Source organism: Aquila chrysaetos, chromosome 16 (assembly GCF_900496995.4).
Source record: "Aquila chrysaetos chrysaetos chromosome 16, bAquChr1.4, whole genome shotgun sequence".
In the NCBI taxonomy this organism is placed as follows: domain Eukaryota; kingdom Metazoa; phylum Chordata; class Aves; order Accipitriformes; family Accipitridae; genus Aquila; species Aquila chrysaetos.
The window spans coordinates 10067875-10093317 of NC_044019.1; the positions used below are offsets into that span (position 1 = coordinate 10067875).

At 47.1% G+C, this 25443-nt stretch overlaps 2 protein-coding genes across 5 annotated transcripts in view; both read left to right on the plus strand.

Annotated features, from left to right (window-relative positions):
- The window catches only part of PNPLA2 (patatin like phospholipase domain containing 2), a 31299-nt gene extending 13165 nt beyond the window's left edge, over positions 1-18134 (plus strand). Inside the window, exons 2-9 of the mRNA XM_030038878.2 lie at positions 3624-3856; positions 4040-4105; positions 8112-8321; positions 9267-9327; positions 10271-10438; positions 10891-11023; positions 11806-11928; positions 12758-18134. Coding sequence (XP_029894738.1) covers positions 3624-3856; positions 4040-4105; positions 8112-8321; positions 9267-9327; positions 10271-10438; positions 10891-11023; positions 11806-11928; positions 12758-13022 — 1259 coding nt within the window. The 3' untranslated portion in view covers positions 13023-18134. The remainder of the gene's footprint in view (positions 1-3623; positions 3857-4039; positions 4106-8111; positions 8322-9266; positions 9328-10270; positions 10439-10890; positions 11024-11805; positions 11929-12757) is intronic.
- A 1049-nt stretch (positions 18135-19183) lies between these two features.
- CRACR2B (calcium release activated channel regulator 2B) overlaps positions 19184-25443 on the plus strand; it is a 50786-nt gene continuing 44526 nt past the window's right edge. For 2 of the 4 annotated variants that reach the window (XM_030039433.1, XM_030039434.1), the window contains exon 1: positions 19830-19962. In XM_030039433.1, coding sequence (XP_029895293.1) covers positions 19864-19962 — 99 coding nt within the window. In that variant the 5' untranslated portion in view covers positions 19830-19863. Of the gene's footprint in view, positions 19374-19829; positions 19963-25443 lie in introns of those variants that run through there. The other 2 variants (XM_030039435.2, XM_030039439.2) reach the window with 2 other exon arrangements.

Genomic DNA, 25443 nt, shown 5'->3' on the forward strand with positions numbered 1-25443 from the left:
GGGTCTTCCAAGCAGCCTGGCTAACATCAGTTTTAGGTGATTGATCTTCAGCTCTTCTCCTTTTCTAGAGGCAGAGTAGCAGCAGGCTGCTGTGGCTGGAGGTGTTTGTATACAGTTATAAATAGCATATGCTGCTTGAATGCTTTTCAGGTTAGAGAGGGGTAGTTTAGGGGACGCAAGGCAGCAAAGACTTAGATACTGGGTTATTTTAGAGTCGAGCATGACTGGTGGGGGTGAAAGCCAGTGCTTTAAGGGAATGATCTTGCTACGTCAATATGCTAATGTGAAGCTGGCTTGACATAGCTTAAAAAATGAAATGCAAACTAGCAGCTGCCTTCAGTTCTTTTCCCATGGGTAACAGTAACTTGCCCCTTGTAGCCACTGCAGAAGGATCACAGGATGAACCAGCAGAGGTGGAGCAGCTGGTCTCCCTTATCTGGCAAGGGACACATTGGGGTGTTTTCAGGACACAGCTGTCTGATGCTCCTTTGCGTCATCACAACTGAAATTCAGATAAGGGCAATGGCCCTGCAGTACTCGGGTTCATGTATAACACCACCCACTGGGGCAGTGGTGGGGGCAGGGAAGAAAGGGGGTTATGGCTTTTCTAATGAAAATGGAATATTCCACATATTAATATAATTTTTAGAGGAATATTGACTTAGAAAATCTGTACAGGGAGAAGTGTTGAATTAAGTGGTTGGTGGGAGACGAATGAAATGTTTTCACAGCAAGCAATACCAACTATTAGGGATTGTCTCTTGGTACATACTTCAATAAGGGAAGAGGAACTTAATTTAGCTTTTTCACATGATCCTGTGTCCTGAATCGCCAGATCTATCAAAAACCATGGGAAACTTTTCTGTGGACTGGAATTGGCACTGGACTAGTCCTAGTAATAATTGACAGCTTGTGGCTGACCCCCATAGGACTCGTCTCTCTTGACCACCTCTCATTCAGCTGCTCCCTCTGGCAGGCTGCGACCAGAATTTGAGCTGGTTTTCCTGGAATAGCACTTCTAGCAGTAACAAAATTAAAACATCTCACCTCTTCTCTCTCCTCCCAAATGTATTTCCAAGAGGACTTGCCATCTGTCATGGAACTAGCTATGTAAACCTGAATCCTTTGGCTGAACTCTCAGCTAGCCTTATTTCCAGGAAAGCTGGTGGTGCTGTGTATCACCCTGTGCCCCTTTCTTCCCACAGAGCTGTTCTGCACTCAGCTTTGGTACAAGGCAGCCAGCAAGTCCAACAGAATCACACGTGCCCTTAAATTGAAATATCTCAGAAGCTCCTGTGTGTATGCATGTATGCACACATGTATTAAAAAAAAAAAAAAAACCAACCCCAAAACAACAAACACCCAGAAAGTATTCAAAGAATGAAATTACTAATGAGCAATAATTCTTATTTTGTCTTCTTGGCTGTGAAATGGTGATAGAGCAGGCAGCTGCAACTGAACTCTCCCCTCAAATGCTGAGATGATCTGTTTCTTGGCATAGTTAGGACTTCACTGTTTTGTTTTTCTTAAAAAACTTCCAGCTCACATTTTAGCTCAATCACAAGCTCAGTTTAATTGCAGTTGTTTTCAGTACTGCTGTCAAATCTTTCTGCACACTGAGATGCCAAGTCTGAAAGCATCGTTCTCTAAGCACCATCTCTTGGGTGACATCCACACACCCCCAGCATGGTGTTTGCACACAGGGTGAGCTGCAAACTCGACACCCACCCCGCTACTGTATTTTTCAGCTAAGCCAGCAACTCCCTGCAATGCACTCAGTGCAGTGGAGTTTCCTGGGGTCATGTAGCGAAGGTGCTGGGCTGGGATTCATACGGGTTTTGGCTCTGTTGCAATTTCTTTGTGTGTCTTGCCTCCCCTGGCCAGATGTGAAAGCGTCTTAGGGAACACTGTGAGTGCTAATGTCATGGTGCTGATAAAATGTAATTTCTGTGAGGCTGACTTCCTTCTTGTTGGGAAGGATGTTGAACCATGTGGCTACTATCTGGAACAGGCTGGGCTCAATGGCTTACTGCTAATTGAGTAAGTAAGATCAGAATTAGACTGCTAAACATTGCTCTAGGACAGAGCAAAAGACTGGGATTATAGTGCTAAAAATTGCTTCAGAGGGGGGAACTTGGATTTTCTCCTAAGTTGCTACCTCACAGTGCCTAAAATCCTGATCCCAGAGCCTCTGGTCATGTTCCAAGGGTCTGGTTCTGTGTGTACTTGAGCTACTGGTGTTGATGGGTTTCCTAAGCACGGAATCGCATTCCCAGGCTGTGTTGATGGGAAACATGTCACTGGCACACATGTATTGCAAAAGAGTGGGATGTGTCAACATAGCTTCGAGGGTGTTGTTGCTCTTATCTTCATTATATTTGTTAACCCAGGTCTAACTTGGGTTCTTTCATTCTGCTGCCTCCTTTCTGCAGTTGCAGGACTGGGTGGGAGAGCAAAATGGAGGGATTTCCAGTTAGCTTGAACTGTGATAGTCTTTCATCTTTCTCCAGGAACTGAACTTCAGTTTGATTGGAGAGAAGTCTGAATTTGTGAAAGCATGTCTCTTTTCTCCTGGTTTCTTTAATTCTTCCCCTCACATTCTTCTTGCATGCATATTCCAGATGCCTCTGGGAGTGCAGTGATTGGCTGGTACTTAGAGGAACTGTTGAGTTGTATCTCACCATGGCTAGGAGATGCATACAGAAGCAGCAGGCAGTGTGTGCAAAGGGCAGCATGCTGGGCACCGAGGCTTTGGCTTGGGTTGATGTTTTTGTTTTGTTTTCTTCCATCCCCCCTTTCCCACTGGAGAGCTCTGATGTTCTTGCCAGATTTGGCTCCTAGTGACGGTGACATAATGGGCTTAGCAGATGCCTTCCCTTTTGCGCACATGGGATGTCTCCTCTCCTCCAAACCCAGCTGGGTCACTGTGTGCAAGGGTAAAGCAGACATGCCTTCATGAGTCGTGCTTGCCATCAGGGCCTAGTTTAGTGCTGTGGAATTGGACACAGAAGGGACAGGACACCAAAGACTCTGCAGGAGGCACTAATTCCCTAATGGAGCGTAGTATCTGTCTTGCTCACCTGAGATGTGGCTGACATTAACAGCAGAGCTGGGATCACTTAGCTGGAAAGCACTGACATTCCTGTTTACTGGCACTTTTGCTTGCAGGCAGATGACTTTTTTTCATGTCAGAAAGAAGAAGATGCTTACTAGAAAAGTTTTAGTGGAAGATGTTTTGAAGTGGATTTAGCCTTAAGCTCAAAGCAGTTAAAGCATCTCCCTTGTTTTCTTTGTTAGTCTGTGTTTTCACCAGCCCTGCACTGGCCAGTGAAACAGGATTAAGAAAAAGTGTGAGTCCTTAGCCAGATGCCTGTGATCTTCCTTGACTTTATAAAACATATGTAAGATGAGGGTAGCTCTTTGCAGTGGGGGAGTATGAAGGCCAAGACAGCAAACTTCCGTGACTTCTGTAACACTGCTTATAATAGCCTCTCATCTTGAGTTATATATCAGCCAGTGGGGAGAAACCTTTGAGTAAAGCTGTGAATGAGGCTTTTCTATGCCTTATTTTGTAAAGGAGAAGGCTGGTTTTGCTAGGTGCGTTTTTCTTTCTCTCGTTGCAGGTGAGGCTGGTGCCAGCATTATTCGAGTGTCAAAAGAAGCCCGGAAGAGATTCTTGGGCCCACTCCACCCATCTTTCAACTTGGTGAAGATCATTCGGATCTGCCTGTCCAAGACTGTGCCAGAGAATGGGCATGAGGTTGCAGCGGGACGTTTGGGTATTTCCCTGACACGGGTCTCTGATGGAGAAAATGTGATACTGTCTGACTTCAATTCCAAGGAGGAGCTGATCCAGGTGAATGGAACTTACTGCAGAGGGCTATGCAGGAACTCCATGCAGCTTTGTTTTGCCTTAGTCTCTGATATCCTTAGTACTAGAGTATAATTGTCAGCACATGCCAGTGTGGTGTTGCGAGAAGAGTAGTAGGTTCAGTGGGCTTTGATCTCTTCTTACATTCTGGATCTCTTTCTCCCTCAGGCCTGTGTCTGCAGCACCTTTATCCCTGTCTACTGTGGGCTGATACCTCCAACCTTGCGTGGAGTGGTAAGTAAGACTCTTAAGATGCTCCTTCATTAAATAATGCACTAATGAATAAGAAGGCAGAAATGCTGGTACTCAATTTTGGCAGTCGTCTTGGCGGTCTGCTGGCAGCAATTAGCCTGAAGAGACACAAGAAATTCCCAAATAAACAACTTCTAACAGTGGATGTGTCTTATTTCCACTGCTGCCTGCAGTTGGCTATAAAAGTCCCGAAGACTAGAGGATTTAAGATGATAGTAATATATAGCAATCTGGGCAAGTGCTGGCTGACTTAGCAAATGGTTCTCCTGGCTGCTTGGTACAATGTTCTCCATCACTGAGGCTCCAACCCTCTGTATGTGGAGAGAACTTGGGTCCAGAATAGAAATCATGAGTGTAGTCCCACTCCCATGTGCCTGATGCTTTCTGCAGGGTTTTAACTAGGGGTGCTGATATCAGACCTCTTTTCCATGGAGTTCTTCCTGTCCTTCCTCTGAGAATAATGTTCTGCTTCCTGCTAGAGCTTTCTTTAACATTCTGTCCAGAGCAATGTCTCCCTTCTGTGTTTGCATGTTAGAAATGAAAACATGTGAAAGCTGTGCAGACCTGGAGTGTCTCTGAATATTGCAGTCATGTTTAAGGGCCTCAGTTGAGCTTGGTCTCCCCTTGTGCTACATAGGTTAATGCACACGTTAAAAGGCAGTTTGTTTGCAGACTAAATAGTCAAAAGGGTGAGGGAGAACCGCTATTAATGTATGTGTGTCCTGGTTTCCCATAAGTGACCTGACCAAGATGCCTCAGTCTGCCAGAGCACAGCATCAAATCTGCTTCCACTGCTACCTGTGTCCTAAAAGTGAGGTCAGTTTTGCTCCTGCATAATACACAACTTGGCTGGTTTTGCCTTGTGCAAGCAAGTTGGGCAGGGAAGTGACGTAGAAGAAATGTCCATTGTCCAGCCCTTCAGAGAAGTGGCAGAATCAGTAATTGTTTAGCATTTGCTCAGCAGCTGCAGGCAGGGTTTTGGTCCCACAGCTGGTGGGAGCACAGCAGTAGCTCTTGCCTGACACATATTTGGGACTAGTTGAGGTCAGTGTGGATGAGGCAAAATCTCAAAATTCCAAAACTGTGTACTATGTAGGGTTTCTGGAATGTGTAGCTGCCCTGGCACACTTGAGGGATGACTTCTCATGTCAAGATTTCTCATGGGGAAAGGTGGGGAGGGAATATATGAGATGAGGAAATTAATTCCTACCCCTTCCCTAGAAAACCATGGCTCTTTGTGTCTCTGAAGGGGGGGGCTGGCAGGGGGAGATGTTAAATTAGGTTGGATATGAGCCTAGGAAAAGGTTTTGAAACAGGACTGCATGCTTCCTAGCATGCCTGTGATGACCGTTTGCCACAGGACAGACTGACAGGCCTGGTGTGAGGACCAGTTTTCAAGGCAATATGACTGTGTGCAAGGTGTAAAATCCATATTCTGCCTTCCTCCTAATCTTTTTCCAGTGTTCACTTCTCTGAGCTCTGGTAGCCCCATGGAGTGGATGATGAAGATGGGTGGGAGGAGAAAAAAAAAAAAGGATTCTCAAATACCGAGAAATGGAAGGGTCAATAATGCTGTCAACACATGCTCTAGCTGTGAACTTGTCTGTAGCACGTGGGTGAGATAAACCCCTAACAAGGGTCAAAAAGCTAATTGTCAGTTCATGTGAGTGAGGGGCCCTGTGCACGGGGGGACACGATAAGGGAATGGAACTGGGCACCCCAGAAATTACCCCAGTCCATGAACCATCCCCAAAAGCTGCTGTTGCTCAAGCCTGCAGGCCGCTGGTGGCTGCAGCCTGTGTCTCTGTGCTGTTAGGGGCTTTGCGGGAGGTTGGAGAGTGGTTAGGCTCGGGTTGGTGGAGGTTCAGGCAAATCCAGAGAAGTGGCAGCTGATCTTGAGTAAGGAACGGTAATTGGCATTGACTTGGGGAATGGTGGACCAGAGAGCGGGGTCTGCACGTGTATCCCTAGATTTCCATGCAGTGAGAAGGCTTTGCCTGTCAGCCTTGTTGTAAGCCTTTCTAATGGCATCCATGCACTTATGCTGCCACCCTCAGGAAAACATGTGTTTTTGCATCCTTACCGCAAAACTAGTGTTGTCTTACTTAAGTGGCCAAAACACTTACCTCCATCTTCTTTAAACAAAGCTGGTCCTGCCTGCTTTGCTCTGTCCTCTTCCCACTCAGCCTGTCATGATCTCATCCTTGCAGAGGGAGTCAGACAGACGTCTCCAGCTCTAGCTGTGCCTAGTCTGGCAGTGGAGCAGCTTTGGGGAGATGATGACAATGACAGTTTGCTATGGTTGCTTTTGGCTTAGGGAAAACTGATGCCCACTTTAAAAGGGGGTGAGGGTTTAATTGATTTTTGGCACCTCTGTTGTCTGGAAAGCATCCTGTAAGCAAGCTGAGTGTTACTGTTTCCGAGAGGGTGTACTTCTCCTTGAGTTTAATCTATCCCATCCTTCCACTTTCTTCACTGCCCAAATTGAGGTGGTGCAGGAGTCTCTATGTCTATCTTGATACTGTGTTTGATGAACAAGGCCTGACATGAGGATAAAATCCCCTGTGCTATGAGTTAGTGCTGTTGTAGCCTACAATTGTAATCACAAGCCATCTCCCTTGCACCTGTAGGCTGTACACAGAGGTAGCCCTGAGGTTTAGTTTGCCCCCAAGAAACCTGCTGTGCAGTCCCCCCGACCCTGTTGCCTCAATGGGAGCTGGACTCCTATAGCTGGATTTGATTGCTTTCAGCCCAAGAGCCTATGAACTGTTCCCCAGGCTCAGAGAAGCTGCTTGAAGAGGTCTCTGCCTGTTTGCCATCCAGAGCAAGAGAGAACAAAGTGCCAAGCACCCTCCAGGCAAAGCAGCTGGCCTTTTCCTAGGCATTGTGCAGCAAAAACCAATGTTGGTGGTCAGTCTGCCTATGAGACAAGGCAAAGCATGACACAGAATGGAGTACTTCCTCTTCCCATCAGCATTTTCATGCTCTGCCTGGGTTCAGCCTCTGCCAGCTCAGCTCATCACCCAGCAGAGAGCTGAAAGATGTTACAGCTGCTGCTTATGGGGCTGTGTAGCTCCTGTATGATGATTTGCATTTGAACCCATCCAAAAGGAGGGATTCCAGGCAGCAAATGGCAGGATCAAACCTGATACAATATCAGCAGCACTCTTCTGTAACAAGAGCTTGAGTTGCTCTGCAAAGGTCTCAAACTTCCTGCTCTTTTGGCTTGACCAACATCCCCTTCCTTTTATCTTCTGCATGTTGCTTACTCTGCCAAAGGCCTGGGATAGGGATTGTCTTGCTCAGCTCCTTGTGCAGTTATGGTACTCCAACAAGTACTTTGAATTGAGTACATGCTACTGGGGTTGCCCTTCCTGCAAGGGTAATGCAAATGTGTTTATGGTACATAGGTACAGAACATCCTCTGATAAGAAGGTGCCTGTTAAGAGCAAAACCCAAGTCCCTTGTGCTCTGTTAGCATACCACAGCAAGTAGATTCCAAATGTGTATGCGTGTGTTGGGCTTGCTGCTTGATAGCAACAAATCAGCTGGTTTTACTCTTAGGTAGCAAACCCTCTGCCAGTGGGACTTGTGTCTGAGCTTATTCATTTTAAACACAAGTGAAAAATGGCACAATGTCACAGTGTGATAGCTTAGATCAGTGCTCATTTGCACTGCAGGTGGTGTGTTGGTGTGTCATTATTTAATTGGACAGCAGTCAAACCCCATAGGAGATGTAAGTCAGCAGTCGCACAAGTGAATATGCCTTTCTCATTGAACATTTGTGACAAACACACTTGACCGTAGGCAGAAAGGGGGGTTATAGACAACACAGCTGTGCTATCACTGTTTTTGACTCCTCCAGTGCTGGTGGATGTACTCCATTCTCTTCTGAAGTTGTTGGCATGAATATGAACAGGGACACAGAGTAAAAAAGATGCTTGATCAGTTACGAGAATGAAAAGTGCTTCATTTGTTTTGATTTCAGAGATATGTTGATGGAGGGATTTCTGACAACTTGCCACGATATGAGCTGAAAAACACAATCACAGTCTCTCCATTCTCAGGAGAGAGTGATATCTGTCCACGGGACAGTTCCACAAACATGCATGAGCTGAGAGTCACCAATACAAGCATCCAGTTCAACCTTCGCAACCTCTACCGCCTCTCAAAGGCCCTGTTTCCTCCGGAGCCGCAGGTGAGTTTCCTGACAGCACCAGAACTTGGGGACAGTAGATAGGTACTGGCTATACTGTGCACTTTAGCAGAAGAAGATTCCAGACACTTTAAGTTTTGTATCTCTTGTTTGTCTGTCTTTTAACCTTGACATTATCAAGCCAGTGACGTGGCAAACCTTGACCATGAGCACAACGTTATATAGGTGGCTTGGTTTTCTTTTGCTACTGGGAGATCTGGAATTTAGGTGGTAGCAGTTGCTTGGAAAGTATTCCCTTGTCGCTCTCTCTAGAGTAGCGTTTGCCAGGAAGTCAGGCTTACTGGTAAACAAGGATGTATCAGCCATCAGAACTAATGTGCTCTTCAGTGTTTTAAGGTCAGGATGGAACCACCAGCCTGCAGCCAGTGACTGTCTCCTAAAAAGTGCCAATGAAGCCGGTGGCACTGCAAACAGCTTTGCGTGTTTCTGAGCAAATGCAGCCTCAGATAGCCCTGGCATTTGGGCATAATAAGCATGCATTCATGAGCTGAATTATTTGGAAAAGTTTTTTCCTGCTGCCTCTCTAGTCTTAGCTGGCTTTATCTGCAAACGCAGTGGCCCTTCGTGGCATCTGCTGGGAAGTATTGTGGGCTGCTTGTCAGAGTGACTTGCTGAAGGCTGCCCACAGCAGCATCACTTCTAGATGGGGAAATGAGGTGGCTGCAAGTCTAAGCCTGTACTTACATAGGATTCCAGGTGTTGTGTCCCTTCCAATCCGAATTATACTGTGATTCCCATATCCAGTGTATTCAGGTTACACCTCCCATTCCTGCTCAAAGCCTGGGAATAGCTGGCAAGGATGAGACTTGTCCTTGGGATAGCTCAGGAGTCAGGAGAATTCCTTGAAAGCCAGCATTGAGCTGGGTGTTTGCTCTGCTCAGCCAGACAATCTCCAAATGACTTGCTTTTGTCTTCCTCTGCCCACAGGTGCTGCGGGATATGTGCAAGCAGGGCTATCGGGATGCACTACACTTCCTGAAGAAGAATGGTAAGGCACTGGGTGTTTGTAGGGTGCACTGAGTTCCCTCTTCTGTGCCAGGCTTGGTGCCTTGGCTTTGAGGATAGTCAATGGTGCATATGAAAGGCAGACGGGCAGAGTTGAGCTGTGCCTCAGATATCAGAATATGGAATTTCCATTAATAAGTCTATTTTAGCACTTCAGGAAGCAGAGGTGGAGTGGACACCTTTCTAGTGCAATGCAGAAGGACTCTAACCACTCTGATACCAGAGTAGTTGTTTTGGCACAACTGAGTGTTGAAGCTACTTTGCATGTGCTCAGTGCTACACCAACACAGTTGTTAGGCACCAGTGCCACCTGGATATCCTGCAGATACCCTGCTCCTTTTTATGTGCAGCTAGGGTATGTCTAATGTGTAGCAGCTGTGCAGAGTGCAGGCATGCCCTCAGCAGCCCCCAGTGCCTAGCAGTCTGACACTACTGTTTCATTCTCTTCTACCTGCAAGCCCTGGACTTTCTTGCCTCCAACTGTTGTAGCAGGTTGAGTGTGTGTTTGATGCCATCTAGTGTCAATTTACAGCAGATCAAGCACATTTGTTTGTTTCATGGTGCATACTTTACTGGGATAAGAGCAGTCATGCAGCTGTGTTTGTGGATTAAGCTGCAGGAGGGAAATCTTGCCTGCAAGATTGGTGACTGGTAGATTATAGCAACAAAACACTTCCAAACAGCACCCTGCTGTACTTAAAGGGGAAAAGTTGGGATTTCTGGTGGAGAAAGAGAGGATGATCTTAAAGCAGCAAGGTTTCTAACTCATTGTGGTAAGCATTACAATAGATGTAAGCTAAAGAGACTGGGTATGATGTCTATCTGTCTGAGGGGGGTTACGGTGAAGTGAGGACTAACACTATAAAGGCCAGGCAAGGCAGGGCAGCTAGTTTGTATCATCCTTATGGTATGACTTATCTTCTCAGGTCTCCTTCATCGTCCAAGTCCTGCCCGTCCTCTCCTTGCCATAGAAGCACCCCCAGGAGAGAAGAAAGAGGAAGAAACAGAAGATGAGGACCAACTAGAGGACAATACTGCCCTTGCTGTTGTTGAAGAGCACATCTTCGAACACTTGCCTCCCAGACTGAACCAAGGTATGAACCAAAGGGAGAGAGCCCAGGCAATCTTCCTGTGCTACCTGGTCCGCTTCAGAGGATTACTGGGATGCGTGGGTATTGCTTGTGGCTGGGCATGGCCATACCCAGGGATTGAACTGGCACCCACTGATGGTTAGATGGAGTTGGGGCCTCTTAGGTAAAGTTGTGGCTTGCCCTGTGGAGGTTGAATTTGGAGAGTTTGACTCATTTGACAGTGTTCTGCATGGTAGGGAGAGTAGGGGATCTTGTTGCTTACTCCTTTCGGAGTCTGATAAAGCTAAAAGCTGCTGTTCTCAGCTGTGCTCTGAGAATTGCTACCCTGAGGAAGACTTCCTTAAGAAGTGGAAGGTGGAGAGGGAACACCTCATGCTGGGTAACTTCTGGGGTATGACAAGGAAGAAGGGATAGTTCCACTGGGGGGATTCAGCCATGTTCTCTTCTGTCTTCAGCTCTTCTGGAGGCTTGTGCCGAAAGAAGAAGTTTCTTGACTGGCATCACCAACATGCTGCCTATACGTGTTGCCACAGCAATGATGGTCCCCTATATGCTGCCCCTGGAGTCTGCAGTTTCCTTCACTGTCAGGTAGGCCTTCAGCTGGTTCCCTCAGTGGTGTTCTTCCCAGTGCAGTGAAGTGTTTGATGTAGCTGGTGGAGCATGAATGGACAGAGAGTAGGATCTTCTCTAACTCTGCAGTACCAGAGTTCCTGGGGAAAGAGTTCCTGCCACTTAACATACATATGAAAAAAACAAATGAACAAACAGACAAAAAAAAAAAACAAACAACCCAAAACTTTTCCTACCTTCATGTGTCATTTAGCTACAGCCAGTACTTCCAGCCTGAAGGAAGATGGCTGTGTGCTGGAACTCGCCCTAGAAAATGGTGATAAATTTTGGAGCCTGGAGAGAGACTTCTGAACTGGGAGTGCAGGGATGAAAGCAGAAACCACACAAGAGGTGGTTCTCCTCTGGAGCGAGGGGTAGAGTAGTCCCAGCCATTTCCAGCTCTACACTTACACGGCTGGGAAGACAGGTCTGTCAGACTTGTTCTTAGTATGAAGTACTCTATGAAAAGTTTCTGGAAGGAGATAGCTTGTGATAGAAAGGCTTAGGGAAAAACACTTTCCAAATCTGAAAATGGATGAGAAGTATGGAAAGTACAGACACAAAATGTAAAGATAAGTTTCTGGGCTGTTCTCAACCTTCACAGCTTCTCCCCCTTAATTCTGTGAATGGTAGTATAAAAGGCTTTTAATGCATTTGTCACCAAAAATAATGAGTAACCATTGATAGGAGGTAAAACTAGCATTCTTTTAATCCTGTCCTTTGTGTGGCCCGACTAATGGTTGTCACCTATCTCTTCCCAGGTTGCTGGAATGGCTCCCAGATATCCCTGAGGATATTAGATGGATGAGGGAGCAGATAACTGAAATCTGCAACTATCTTATGAAGAAAGCCAAGAAGAAACTGGGTAGCCATCTTTCAGCCAGGTATGGCTGCTTTCCTCCACAGCACTGTTCTGGAGAAGCCCTCCATTTCCCCTTTCACCTTTGACTTCTACAGACTCTACTCCAATGGAGCAGAGCAAGTAAGGCACAAATTGACCAGAAGGATTTACTGCCCAGCCTAAAATGCAAATCTGGTCCGTGGTCTCTTGGCTTCCTTGGATAGACTCAGCACATGGTCTCCTTCCTTCTTTCCATTACAGGGCAGACCCTGTAATGAAGCTGTTACTACAGCAATAGGGCAGAAGATGTAGGTCTAATTAAAACAATATGCTAGCTTATTCCATTCATCTTCCCTGTAGAAGACAGAGGTGCTTGTCTGTCTGGCATTTGCTGGCCCAGGGTCTCCTAAAAGTTCCTTCTAAGAGGTACTTATGTTCAAGTGACCTTTTCTGCCTGGAGGTCTAGGCCTGGTTTAGGGTGGGAAGGCACTAGGGTGGCCAGGAAACATCAGAGGGTTTCCAAATGAGACAGAGTGCTTTGGGTCTGTGTGCATGCCTGGGCTTCTGAACTGAACTCCCTGCAGTCGGCCATGGCTTGAAGCTGAGGCAAAACTATTGCTTGGATGAGGATAGGAAACTGTATTACAGTGGTAGGCAGAAGATCCCAGCTGTGATTTGGATCCTAGTACAAGGGGGTCATGGTCTGAATAATCAAGAAATGTGAGGGGGGAAAACAGGCACACACAGAGACTTCTGACTAAGGTCATGCAGTCAGTGGTAGAGCAAAATAGCTCTATGGTTCTGGAGCTCTGGTCTTGTGACCTGCTCAAGTCTTCCCATGTGCTGATTCTTTGCATGTGTTTGCCTTTCAGGCTTTACTATCACCTGGAGCTTGGAGGGCCCCAGAGCCTGCCCATTTCTTCCACATCGGCCTGTGGTGAAGCACTGCCTATGTGGATGAGAAGCAACCGTTCCCTCTCTGATGTCATGATGAAGTGGGAGGAGTACCAGCGCCAGCTCATGCTGGGCTTACTCTGCATCAATGTGGACATGCAGGCCTCCCTCTTCCCTCGGGAAGGGTTTCAGATAAAGCTTCCACCTCTAGACTGTGCGAAAGAGTGCCTGCCACTCTTCTGAGCCTGCTGCCGTGAGGGAATAAGGGTGGGTGGGAAGGGGAGTGGACGTAGGTTAGGACCAGTCTCATCTCTCAGCAGCGGGCTGCCCTGTGCTCCTGAACATGCTGCAAAGGGGATTTCCCTGGGATAGAGACTGGTGGAATTGACTGTAGCCATTTGTTGCCCGCTGGGCCAGGCAGGGGATCTCTTGTGTTCAAAGACACACATGGGCTGATACCTTGCTCTAGACTTGTGTTGAGGCCTGGCCATTGCCCATGTCCAGGCTGATGCAGACCCAGCTGGGCTTTCCCAAATAATGCACTTTGAATTGCTGTTGGCTTTTTACCACCAAATAATCAGGACATAGATGATGCTCTCACGTTCATACAGCTTTTAGCTTCCTTTGTTTTTTAGAGCATTAGTCTTGTTTTTTCTTAAATCATCTGATATCCCTTAGCTCTTTGTGCTACTGAAAGATGAAGTAGCCTCTTGCCAAACCAGTTTTTCTCATGGCTTCCAAATCTCCTCTTGACTTCATTCTTTGCTGAAGCCATGTCCTTTCCTCTGTCCCTTAACTGCATCCCCACTGGAAGCTGGAGCTGGCCCTGCTGCAGACTGCACTGGGACTGCAGAAATGTAGAGAAGTTATGTATTTATCCTGATTCATGTTGTCACAGTCTCTCCCTTTTTTATTTTTGTCCTCGTGGTACTGCTGCAGCTTGAACTCTGAGTGTTAAGTAAGTCATTAAGCCTATTTAGAGAAGTAATTTAGACAGATTTTTTTTTTTTCCAGGGAAACATGGAATTTGAGGCCCCATTCCTGTCACTGTGAATGGAATTAGTGTGGGGTTGCCCTGGAAAAGCTCAGCCTGACTATCTCGGGATCAGCTTAGCAGCTGAAGCAATATGAAGTGCTTGTAGGAAGGTGAGATTGTGCAGGGCATGTTATTTTGAGTGGCTTGTGGTGGAGTGTCCCAGCAAGTGCTGGAGAAGTGGCTGCCTCTGACAGGGCTTGGGCTTTGTGCCTTAAGGGACTGTCCAACTGAAGGAAATTCCAAGTGGGTGATACAGAAGGGATCTCCTGCCAAACTGGGGCTTGGCTCTGTCTTTTGCTCAAAGACTTTGGATGTTGAGGCTTTGGAGTGAGAAGGATTTAGGCTTGTAGGTATACCAGCCTCACAGCTTGCCTGTCTCATGTTGTGGCTCACAGGTACAGCTCTGCAGCTGGCAATAGCAGGAACATCAGAAGTGGAAGTGAAGTTAGGAGTGGTGGTGCACATGCAGCCCACGTGGAACTGGCTATGTTTGTCTTGTCCCTTAAAAGATCAGAGCTAGTGGGTCTGTAGCAGGGCAGGACTGTGCCTTGTCAGGTACTGCCTTGTCAGTGGTCTCGTGGTGACTTGCTGTGCAGAAGCATGAACTCTCTGTTCTTCACAGGGTGAGACATGGCTTCCTGTGGGAGTTGCATGAACTTAAGCTTAAGTACTTGCACTATGACACAAAACCAGCTCCTGGTGTCTTTTTCTGCAGCGTGTCTAGCTGCATGAGGCATGTTCTACTTCTCCTAGCACAAACAGCATGCAACCAGCCAAAGCAAGCATATGCTGTCTTTGCTGGGGAGCAGGACAGCTGCTGAAGCTGATTACATAGCCTATACATGGAATAGTGATTTATAATCGATTCTTCTGCACCTTTGATTTAGAAAGGGAAAATAACCCCAGAAGTTCTACTAGTAGCTGGAGAATGTAGTGAGTCTGCTTGATCGCATCTGCACGAGCAGTGTGGGTGAGGTGGTGGGTGCTGTTTCCTACCAGTACAATTGTGCACTGGGCATGGGTTTGAGTGTTTGTGGTAGAGACTGTGATAAGTATCAGGACTTTCCTGTGGTGGCTGTTGGAAGCTGGGAGGCAATAGACTGGGCAGCTGTGGTGCTAACTGACTGTTGGGGAGACACCAGTGCAAATACGAACTTGTGACTTAGGAGTATCACCTATGTAACACAAGGGCCTGCATAGCTTATGAAGCAGGCCTGCGCTTAATGCAGTCAGATTTAGTCTTAAGCTTCACATAGTTAAGGCAATTAGGGAACAGGGAAGTCACTACAGGAAGAGAAAAAATTGGAGGATTCTGAAACCAGAATAGGAATATTGGATTATAAAACAAGTCAATCCTGTGATTGTCTAAAGCCTGCAGGAAAAGCTTACTGCTAGATGGTTATAACTCTAATCGAAGTGAACCAGCAACAAGCTACTGTCAGGATGAATTTGATGAAAATTGGAGTTGAGAAAAGGTGTTTATTTTCAGGTTTGGTGTGGGATTTCTTTTCTTCCACTGCTTTGGGCAACCTTCTTTGGGGCAGTGGCACGTGCATGGCTGCTTAGTTTGCCAAATGGGTCTCTCTTGTCCCTAATGCACACAGAGCAATTGGCAAGAACATATAGTTATTTAATGGCAAGAAGTGAAGGCATTTAATCCAGAAGCAAAACATCTTTGAGGGGCAAAGCTGGATAAGGAAAATCTTGTGCTTAGAAGCTGCAGCCCTTTTGACTCTGCCTTGTTTGTGTTAATATATGGGTGGAGAAAATGATGCAACTATGTTTTTTATCCCTTCTTCCTGGACTGTAAAACCACTGAGTGATTATGTAAACCACTAAACTATGAAACAAAATTCTCTTGGCAACAGAGTACACTAAGAAATTGCAGCTTGGCACCCTTATCCCCTACATCTCCTCTGTTCTCCTTTTGCATCAGAACTGACTGGGCTGGTGCCACTGTCTTCCAGTGCTCTGATCCAGAAGGCTTGCTGGTTCTGGTCCACGCATTTCAAGAGGCTAAATGCTGTGCCTGATAAAAGGCCTGAGTTTCATTCTGTGTTTCACCTCATCTGTCGTTTAGTTTATTATATTAACCTCTCAAAGAGAAGCTTTTGTACACTTATAACTGTAACCACAGACCAAAGCCTGGCTTTAAATATAAAGGTCTAACTCTTCAGGGAGGAAACTCCTCTTTTCCCTATGCTAATTTGCAGGGTATGAAGGGATACTGGGAAAGCACCACTCCGTATTAACCCTTTATTTGCCTGTGTTTATTCCCCAAGTGATGCAATGGCTGTTGTGTGATAGCTTGTTGGCTTTATAGATTTAAGCTCTGATGAAGAAACTGCAGATCTGTCAAAAACACCTCAAACTACCCTTCTCTTCCTTAAGAGAAGTTTCATGCATTTGCTTGAAATTCTTGCTGCTCATTTATCGCACTGCAAAGGATGAAGAAAGCAGGGAAGATCATCTTGCCCTCTGATGCAGAAAAAGGGCTGTGGCTGCTTTTGAAAATAGCTTTTTGTTATGCAGTGCTGCCTTATTTAGATTAGACTCCACTTTGAAATCCCTGGAAACCTTGTGATAGGCTCTGGATTGGATATGGAGGGATTTATTGTGATAGTGCTAACTGGAGTTCTTCAAGCCTTTGTTCTATGTGTACCTCATGGCATGCGTTATCTTCTGGGCAGCAGTTGCTGATTAATCTACACTTGTGAAGTTCATAGGACAAGGTAATCATCTGTAGCAGTCAGTCCCTTCTTCAGCAAAATGTGTGGCTGGGCAGCCCAGCGGGTAGTTGCCAGGGCCTGTCTGCTCTCCAGTACATGGTAGTTGAGAGGTCAGGTTCCTGGACCAAAAGTTCATCTTGCAGTCCATGTCCAACTGTCCTTGCACTCACTTGAACTCTGCAAGAGTCCCAACCCTTGCTGTTTCCACTGTTTCACATAAAGGGTCTGTGCATTCAGGAATCCACTTTTTTTTTTCTCCTTCCTGTGATACTACTGCTGCTTTTAACAAGGGTAATGGTGAACTTCTTGTGCATCTAACCAGCCCCTAACCTGTACAGCACTGTAGAGTTGTTTTATGTTGTGTGCAACAGTCTGTATCTATGGCATGTTCTGTAAGCCACAATTTGTGTGTGCTATGTTGGGTTTGGTTTGCTGCCTGCCCTACTGTTAATACTGTTGCAAGCTGATTTTCAAGGGGTAGGAGAAAATACTTCACTTCTGACCACTATCTATAGGACCTAGGAATTGTTTTCTTGTGACTTCTTGGAGGGATGTGTACCTGCAACACTCGGCTCAGAGAATAAAAGAGAATTTGCTGTCTGCCAGCACTGGGTTGTCCCTAGTACTTATTGTATATTCCCCAGTGGTTTTGTCCATTTAAAAAAATGAATCTAGTAATTCACTCTCTCCTCTGAGAGAAGAGCTCTCACTTTCACCAAAGTGGTTGTGGGAGAAATACCTGAAACTCCTTGTGCATGTTTCCCTTAGGGGTCCATTTCTGCTAAACTCATGCTAGATGTGGCAGGGCTGAGCGTTGCCAAAGTCAGAGGGCCTTTCCAACAGTTTTCTCAAGCTTTGTTTCCGTCTTCCCCTTAAATCAATGAGAGAATGGACCACCTCACCTGGCTGCCACGTCAGCCAGTTCATTTGTGCCAAACATACCCTGTGCCTTTATGGTGGGTTCTGGCCTGCCTGCCCTCCATGTCCCTGCGGTGTCTGCCTTTCTGAATGTAGTGGTACTTGCTCCCCTTTCCTCTCCCTCCTTCCCCTTGCCTACCAGTGGGATGTCGCTCTGTTTGCAATCTGCAGGCAGCTTTGCTAGGACAGTCCCTAACTGCATCCGTCTCACTGTGTGGATCCACATCAGTCCTCCTGCACAGGGAGGGGAAACCTCTTAATTCCAAACAGAAGGCTTAGAAATGTAACTTTTGAAATAAATACCTCTTTCTTCTGGGATTTTCTCTTGCTCTTGAAAACAGCATCTAAAGCAGCTCTTTGAGCTAAATGTGTCCTGGGACTCCACTGCTGTCACTGAGTTTGAGAAGACCCTTAAGCACACAATGCGCGTGGAGATCCTGTGGAAATTGCTGATGTTGGAGCAGCAACTAGACCAGCAACAGCCTACGCAATTCATGTATTTACATGGCAATGTCACTAAGTAGTGTTCACAGTCACTTTAAAAGTTCAGTATTAAATCATTAATGCTTTTTTTTTTTCCTCATGTTTCTTTTTTTCTAATGTTTTGCTGAAGAAAATGTAACTATTTATTTTAGCAGAAATATATCTTCTAATAAAAACTTTCTCAATATATTTACCTGGTTGCGTTAGGTTGCTTGCCTTGCCATTTAAAGGTTTATTAAATATTTTTTGAATGCACTGTACGATGTGGGTTTGTTTTGCTGGGCCCTATCCTGTTCAAAATCCTCTCAGGGTAAACATGCATCAGCATGCAATGAATGGGGTATTGATTGACCTGGAGGTGAAAAATGGTGCATTTTGGCCCAGTTCTGACTTCCTCAAGCCAAAATGCCCCAAATAATACTAGCCTCTGTTTTGTTGGAGCTTTTGCGTAGACCCTGGTTTCCAAGAGGAATTAAGCACCATCTTGTGGGAACTGCAGGTGCTTGGCGCATGTGAAAGAGTTAGGAAAAAGTTATTCTAAAATTTGAAACTTCTCCAATTCAGGTGCATCTCTTGGGGAAACTGACCCCTGTCTCTCATGCCTGTTTACCAGTTGGTGAAATAGATGATGCTGGCTGCTGTGTACCAGTCTGTTTCAGTCAGATACCAAGGTCTGCCCTGGTTAATCTCCAGCTGGGGCACATGGAAGCTGACAGCCCTTGGACTCTGGGGTGCAAGCCTGCGGAGCCAGCTGTGCATTGCTCCTCTGGTATTGCCGGCTGGGCTGCGGAGCTGGGACCCCCAGGGACAGGGAAAATAACACCACATAGGTTGGGGTTTGTCACTGCAGGTGTCCGACAGGTGCTGCAGGGCTTGGGCTTTCCCCCCCCCAGTCTTTTGACAGCAGTAAACTGTAGAAAGATACTTTGTTATGCGCTATCACAGGACGGGCACAAGTGCTGCGGTTACTATTATAGCATGCAGCTGATAAAGCAAACTGCTTTTTCACCCCTAACGACAGCAAAAAAACCCAAACATCCCAACTCGGTGCCGTTAATCGCTGAGGCTGATTTTTCTTCCACAAATCAGCCTCGGCGCCGGGCGATGCCTGCGGCTTCGCCGGGGGAGCGGCTGCGAGCGGGGCCGGGTGCGCAAGCCCCAGCCTGCCTGTTTCTCGTCCTTTGGGGGATGTTTGGGGCCGGGGCGGGTGTTGCTGCTTGTCCCGGGGAAGGGGGTTGCGGCTGGCCCCGGGCGCCCCGCTCCCCGGCCCGAACGCCCAGCGGGTTTTCTCTCGCCCGCCCGCGGCCCCGCTCATTTCCGGGTCGGGGCCGCCTCCAGCGGTAACGGCGGCTCCGCTCGCCCGCGCCCTCGGGCAGGGCGGCCGCAGGTGCCCGCTCCGCTCCCCCCCCCCCCCCTTTGCTGGATCAGGTAAGCGGCGTGAGGGGCTCCCCGGGGCGGGCGGCGGCAGCAGCAGCAGCGGAGCGGGCAGGGCGGGCGGGCTGAGGGCGCGTTGTCCCTGGGGACGGGTCCCCTCACCGGGGCGGCTGCCCCCCCCCGCCATTTTGTACGGCCGTTGGCGCTCGGGCAGGACCCCCTCAGAGGCCCAAGCCCGCGGCGGGGAGCCGGCGAGGACTCGGCAGGCGAGGTGTTGGGGAGCGGCTGCCCCAGCGATGGGCCCCGGCCTCGTCGGCCTCCCCTGTCCCTCCCCTGCGGCTGTGGGGAGAGCGGAGCGGAGGACTGGGGGGGCTCTGTGTGCTGCGGGGGTCCTCGCCCGCCCAGAGCAACGTACCTGCCTTGCCCGCAGCTGCCGGTGGCCCCTTGCCGGCGAAGGACGGCTACGGAGGACCCACGTTCCTGTGCAAAGCCGCCTTCTCTACCACACGCCGCTCCCGAGGCGTAGCTGGGCTGCGGCCACGGGATGGGGAGTGCAGCCCTGGCCGGGTCCGGGCTGGGGAGCTGCCATCCCGTCCACCTTCTCCCTTTCTCCGTTGCTCTGAAGTCTGCAGGCTCCTTTGAGGTGAGGTCCAGGGGCTTTGGTCTTGTGTGCTGGACCTGAATGGAGATCTTTTATTTTCTCTTTTTTTCCTCTAGCACCCTCTGTTCAGGGAATGTTCTTTCTTGCCACAAACTAGGTGCAGATGACGCTGCACAGTGAAGATGCCACAGGTCCCTATGGCAGCTGCATTAGTGCTGCTTCTCCTTCTCTTTGGAAGAAAAAAATACCAGAGCTTTCCCTCTCCTAAGACTGCAGCGTCTTTAACATCCCGTGCGCATGGGATGCACTTCAGTGAACTTGTGTGTTGAACCACAGGTCCTTCCTGTAGGACTTCCTGAAAACAGCCAAGGGGAAAAGAGGCCAGTGATCGCCAGCCTCAGACACAGGGAGATGGCTGTGCTCAGGAATATCCTGAGGAGGCAGGATAATCCAAACACAGCTTGCTTGTTTAGATGTGACCCGTTGAGTCCTTGCTTATTCTAATGGAGATGATGGCTGTTGTGCATCAAGGGGCTCTCAGAAAACCAGTAACTTCTTGCCTTGCCTTGCCTTACCCAGGTTCAGGGGCAATTGCATCTTATTTTTCATGTTCTTGAGCTATATTTGTTTCTGAGGATCACATAAGCAGGTATATACAGATGAATATATATATACATCTCCTGAGGGCTACAGAAATGGCTTTTCTAGATCAAACAAATAATCAGTCTAGTCTGTCCTTTCACTGGCCAATTCAGGTGGTCCAGAGGAGGTTCTGAGAAACTGCAATGGGCTGGAATCCTCTCTTTGCCAGGGCATCCTGCCGCACGGAGACTGATGCGGCATAAAATTTTCAGATCCTTCATAAGATGGTATAAAATCTCTCCAGAGTTACCCTGCTGGGCAAACAATGTTGTTCTCATTCTCCAGAGCATCACTTTTCTCTTGGTCTCTAAGCTGGGTAGAATAAACTGTATGACTGGAAAGTCTGCTTGGCTGTTTTGTCCATCAAATAGGAAAATTTCTCCCCCCACCCCAGCTTGATGCATCTAATGAGTCAAGACCCTGCCATCTACTGATCTGAAGATTGTATTGCAAAGGAGCACCGCAGATAGTGCTGGGGGTCTGCTGTTACTTGTGACTTTGCCAGGCAGCCTCAGAGAATAAACTAATGGGATGAGGACAGTTGGCAGTAACATGAATCATATGGGCACAGCTCCATGCACGATGTTCTTCATGGTCAGAGAGCTTTGCAGATATTGATCCTTATGTACAATAAACTAGGTTTGGTTTCCATAGTATAGCCCATATGTTACTTGCTGTCTAAATCTTTTTTATTTGATAAGGCTGCTCTGGGACCAAATCCTCCCACCTCTCCTCGCCTACTTGCAGGAACTTATCTCGGATTTAAAGAGTGACAAGAAACTTCAGCTGTAGCAAATGTGTCATCTTCCACTGAGCAGAGCAGCATCTTCCCTGTTCCTGCCAGATGCCTTTGCTTGCTGTCCATATAAAGTCTGAGGTGGAAATACTTGGTTTACTTTGAACGTCTGAATCTTGAATGATCCCTTTTGTTGTTGCATCAAAAGAGCAGAACTGCAACAATTAGTAAGGCTTTCTGTTCTTTGTCACTGTGTATCCTTTGAGGTATGGATAGCCCAGCAGCTTGAAAGGGAGGTGTTGTTAATATTCTGATTACCCCTCTTAATGTTTTTCTAGCAGTGTTCTCTTCTTCCCATCCTGCATCCTAAAGCTTTAATTTCTTGGCTGATGCCAAGAAGGATTTCCCTATGCATGGGCCTAACTGCACATTTTGCTAAGCAAACCTGACCTCTGCAGCTGTGCAAGGAGCACTGGGGTGGATCCACTAAGTATTCCCTGCGTGCTTCTGCTGTGGCAAGGTGCGCAATGTGCTCTTCTCAGGCCATATGTTCAAAAGTCTTGCCAGCCCTAGGTTTTTAAAAACCATCAGCCAGAGTTAAAAAAAAAAAAAAAAAAAGTGCCATGGGATGACATAAGTTGGTTTTTTGGTTTTTTTTTTTTTTTTTTTTTTTTTTAAATGAGGTTCTTAATTTGCTCTTGCATGCTGATTTCTGATTGTCTTGGAGATTTCTGCATGTCTGTATAAGCTGCCAGGAAAGCTTGAATCTTGGTATTACACTTGCCTGCAGGACCTAGGGCCCTCAAGTGGAATAACAAATATTGTGAGCTTTGGGAGAAAACGATGCCAAACCTCAGGTTAATAGCTGTTGTGGGTTGTGCATAGATTGTGGTACTGTGAGCTTTCAAATGAAGTCTGGAGCCATGGTGGGTTTTCCCATGCATCGTTCAGGTTGGAGTAACATACATGATTGGGAAGCCCTGTGGACTTTTTAACCAGGTGTTTTTCTCTTAACCATGTGTCACAAAGCACTAAAGCAGGAACAAACACTCTCTTGTGCTCTTAGAGGCTGTGACTTTAATATAGATTTGTTTTGGAGGAAATAGGGTATGGTGCAATGCCCTGGAAGGGTACAGTGCTCTCATCTGGTTGACATAACTGGAGGAAAATCTGTCAAGTAATGAGATTGAGAGCAAAGAGGCTTGTAACATCCCTGCTTTCTATCTAGTGAAGTGTCTGATTGCAGTTAATTTAGCAGTTAATGTCATCTGAAGGAGGAGCTGTTGTCCCTGCTTCTGTAGGTTTAATCTCTGTGCTGGTACAAGACTTTGTATCACTTCTCTGCACCAGTTAATGGCCCCATCTGTGTGGAAGGGACTGCCTGGTTCAGAAGGATGTTTGAGGATTACATACACCTGAAGGCCCTGTGGGAAGGTTTGTGTTGTTCTGAGGGCAGGAGACCTCTAAAAATGTGACTGGGAGCCATGAACCTCCTGACATCTGCTGTGGTGGTCCAGCGCTGTCTGGGCATGGGGCTGGCCCAAGCTTGTGATGCTGGCAAGATCCCAGCAGATGCAAAGATGTCACTGTTCACTGCAGATGATATGTCATGGGCTGAGGCAACCTGTGTTTTTGAAGAGGAGATGAGAGTATGAATAAGGGGAGAGCTCTTAAGACCTCTACTACAGCTTTTTGAAAGAATTAGCCTTGAGCACATGTGCTGGATGAAGGCTAATGCAGTGAAAGCTTGAAAAATGTCAAGTCCATTTGTTGTAGCTGTGCAATCAAGGTAGCAGTATCTAGCTGTTTATTGCTTCCTATCTCAGGCTCTTCAAAAGAATAACAGGCAGGATATCTGCAGACCTTCGGAGGAGTAGGACTGGTAGCTGTGGTGTTAAAAATAAAATTGCGGAATGTCTAAATATGTCATTTAGGCTATGGAAAGCAAACCTTTTGGGAAAAATGCAGTTATGTCTGGGCATAGCTAGGTGAGTCCAGCCTCTGGAAAAGGAGGGTTAGAAGCAGACCGCAGTCTAGCTCTAAGCCTTCAGCTGGGCTAGTGGGAGCTTGAGAGAGGTGCAGGTGCGGGAAGGCACATTTAACACATAATACAGGAAAACTTGGTGGCCTTCACTGTTATAGTAGCTGAATACCTCTCCATCTCATTCAGCAAAACATCTCCGAGTAAGAGTAGTGCTTTTATCTGCCTCAGTTTCCCCTCTGTAAAATGAAGAGGAGGAAACCAAGCTCATCTCCAGCTGGGAATTTAAGTTGTAGGTGACCTGTAGGTTGACAGCATGATGGATGGTGAAGTCTTCTCTCCGGACAAATGGTCTGACTCCCTGTAAAATAAAATTGACTGGCTTATCTATTGGCAAGGAATAGTGTGGCTGTACTATGTCTAGGGAAGGTGAGCTGTATGCCTGTGCTAGCAGCAGGTGAAAGTGAGATGAGATGTATAAATATTGCTGAGCCTTATTTTCCCCATAACTCTTGCTTGTGGACTAAATGCCCAGTTTTTTGTGGGGTGGGACAGGCAGGCCAGCAGAGCCATCCTGCTCTGGTGTGAATCGCTGCAGGCTGAAGCTCCTGGCCTCTGCCCAGCTCCCCTCCTTGGCAGGTGCAGAGCTGCTGAGCTTTGCCCAAGAAGGAAGATCAGCGTCATCATCGCTTAGATAAGATAAAATGTGACCAAATCCCTGTTACCCTTGGCAGGTGTGGCTAGATGCTGGCTGGGATTTGTGCAGCTCTGAGGAACAGCCAGGCATTGCAGCTGTGGGGAGGGTTGCAAAGCCTCTTTAAAATGTGGAGACTTGATGCTGGAGCCCAAAAGGGAAGGTGGGTGCACCTCAAGGGATGGTAACAGCAAGGGTCTGAGGGGTGTGAGTGAAGGAACAGCCATCCAGTAACCCTGTGGGCAGAAGGACTTCTGCTGTGTGTCCCTGTGCCTATGTCCTGCTGTGGACTCTGGGGTTGATGTTGCTCCATGAGCAGCTCTGTCAGCTCGGTGTCCTCTGAGCAGGGCTGTGCGGGTGCCCTGGTGTCTAGCAGGGCTGAGGACCTCTTCAGCAGCAGTGCTGCCAGAGCCTGTCTCTTCAGCTATAAGGTTTTTGAAGTTCAAAGATGTCTGTTGTCCTGAAATGTGCTCTTCCATCTGAGATCACGGGAACTAGGAAAAGAATTCAGATTTATTGGAGGGAAAAAGGACACAAGTGGATGTCCCCACAAATGTACACGTTTCTTCCATTGCACACTTTGCTCCTGTGCTTGAGAGCTGCCTTTGCTCTTCTTTACTCTCTTTGCCTCTTAAAGGAGTTTGCAAGATCTCTGCTCTACCTGTCCTTCCTCCCAGACATATAGCCAGAGAAGTAATCCTCTGCTCCAGTACAGATGCAAAACCCCCTTTGATTTAATACATTTCCTATGGCACAAAAAGAGTCTTGCTTCCCATGCAAATCTGGTTGCTTAGTCAAAGCTGCTAAATGCAAATGGACCACTTGTAACTGTTCCTTCTGGGAAGAGTGGTGTGGCCTTTATGTAAAGCACGAAGATAAGACTTCAGGAACTCAGAGAGCAGAGCAATACGCAGATTTGTGCTGGAGAGAGGTCAGCATGGATGTAGTTCATTTACAACCTGTTTCCAGACTTGTGAGGTAGGTACTAGGCAGGGGGAAATTTCAAGCTGTCAGTATCAAAGAAATGAGCATTTATAGAAATGGATTAACGTTTACTAGTTATGGGTGGGTGGGGGTTGGTCGGTTATTCTCTCCCCTCTCTCCTTACCACCTCCCTGCTGCATCCATGTGCTGAATTGGCGCTGACTGTGATTTGGTGACTCAACCCGTTCTGACGCCTGGATCCCTTTCCTCTATTCAGGTTGGACAAATAATGTTCAGTCTGTAACCATGCTTGAGAGCTCTTGCTATTGCCCTAGATATGGGGAGCTGTAATGATGCTTAGATTGGCTTAATCCAATTTGATCTGAAAATCCACTTCTCTGAACAATAAATGTCGCATGTGGGGGGTGGTATTCAACTGTCTTTACTAAATCAAAAACCTTTTTGGCATCGGTGGATGAAGCCCTTTTCTTTTCAACGTGTACCACTAAATGCACAGGATGTGCAGTATGGTTGAATTAGCATTAC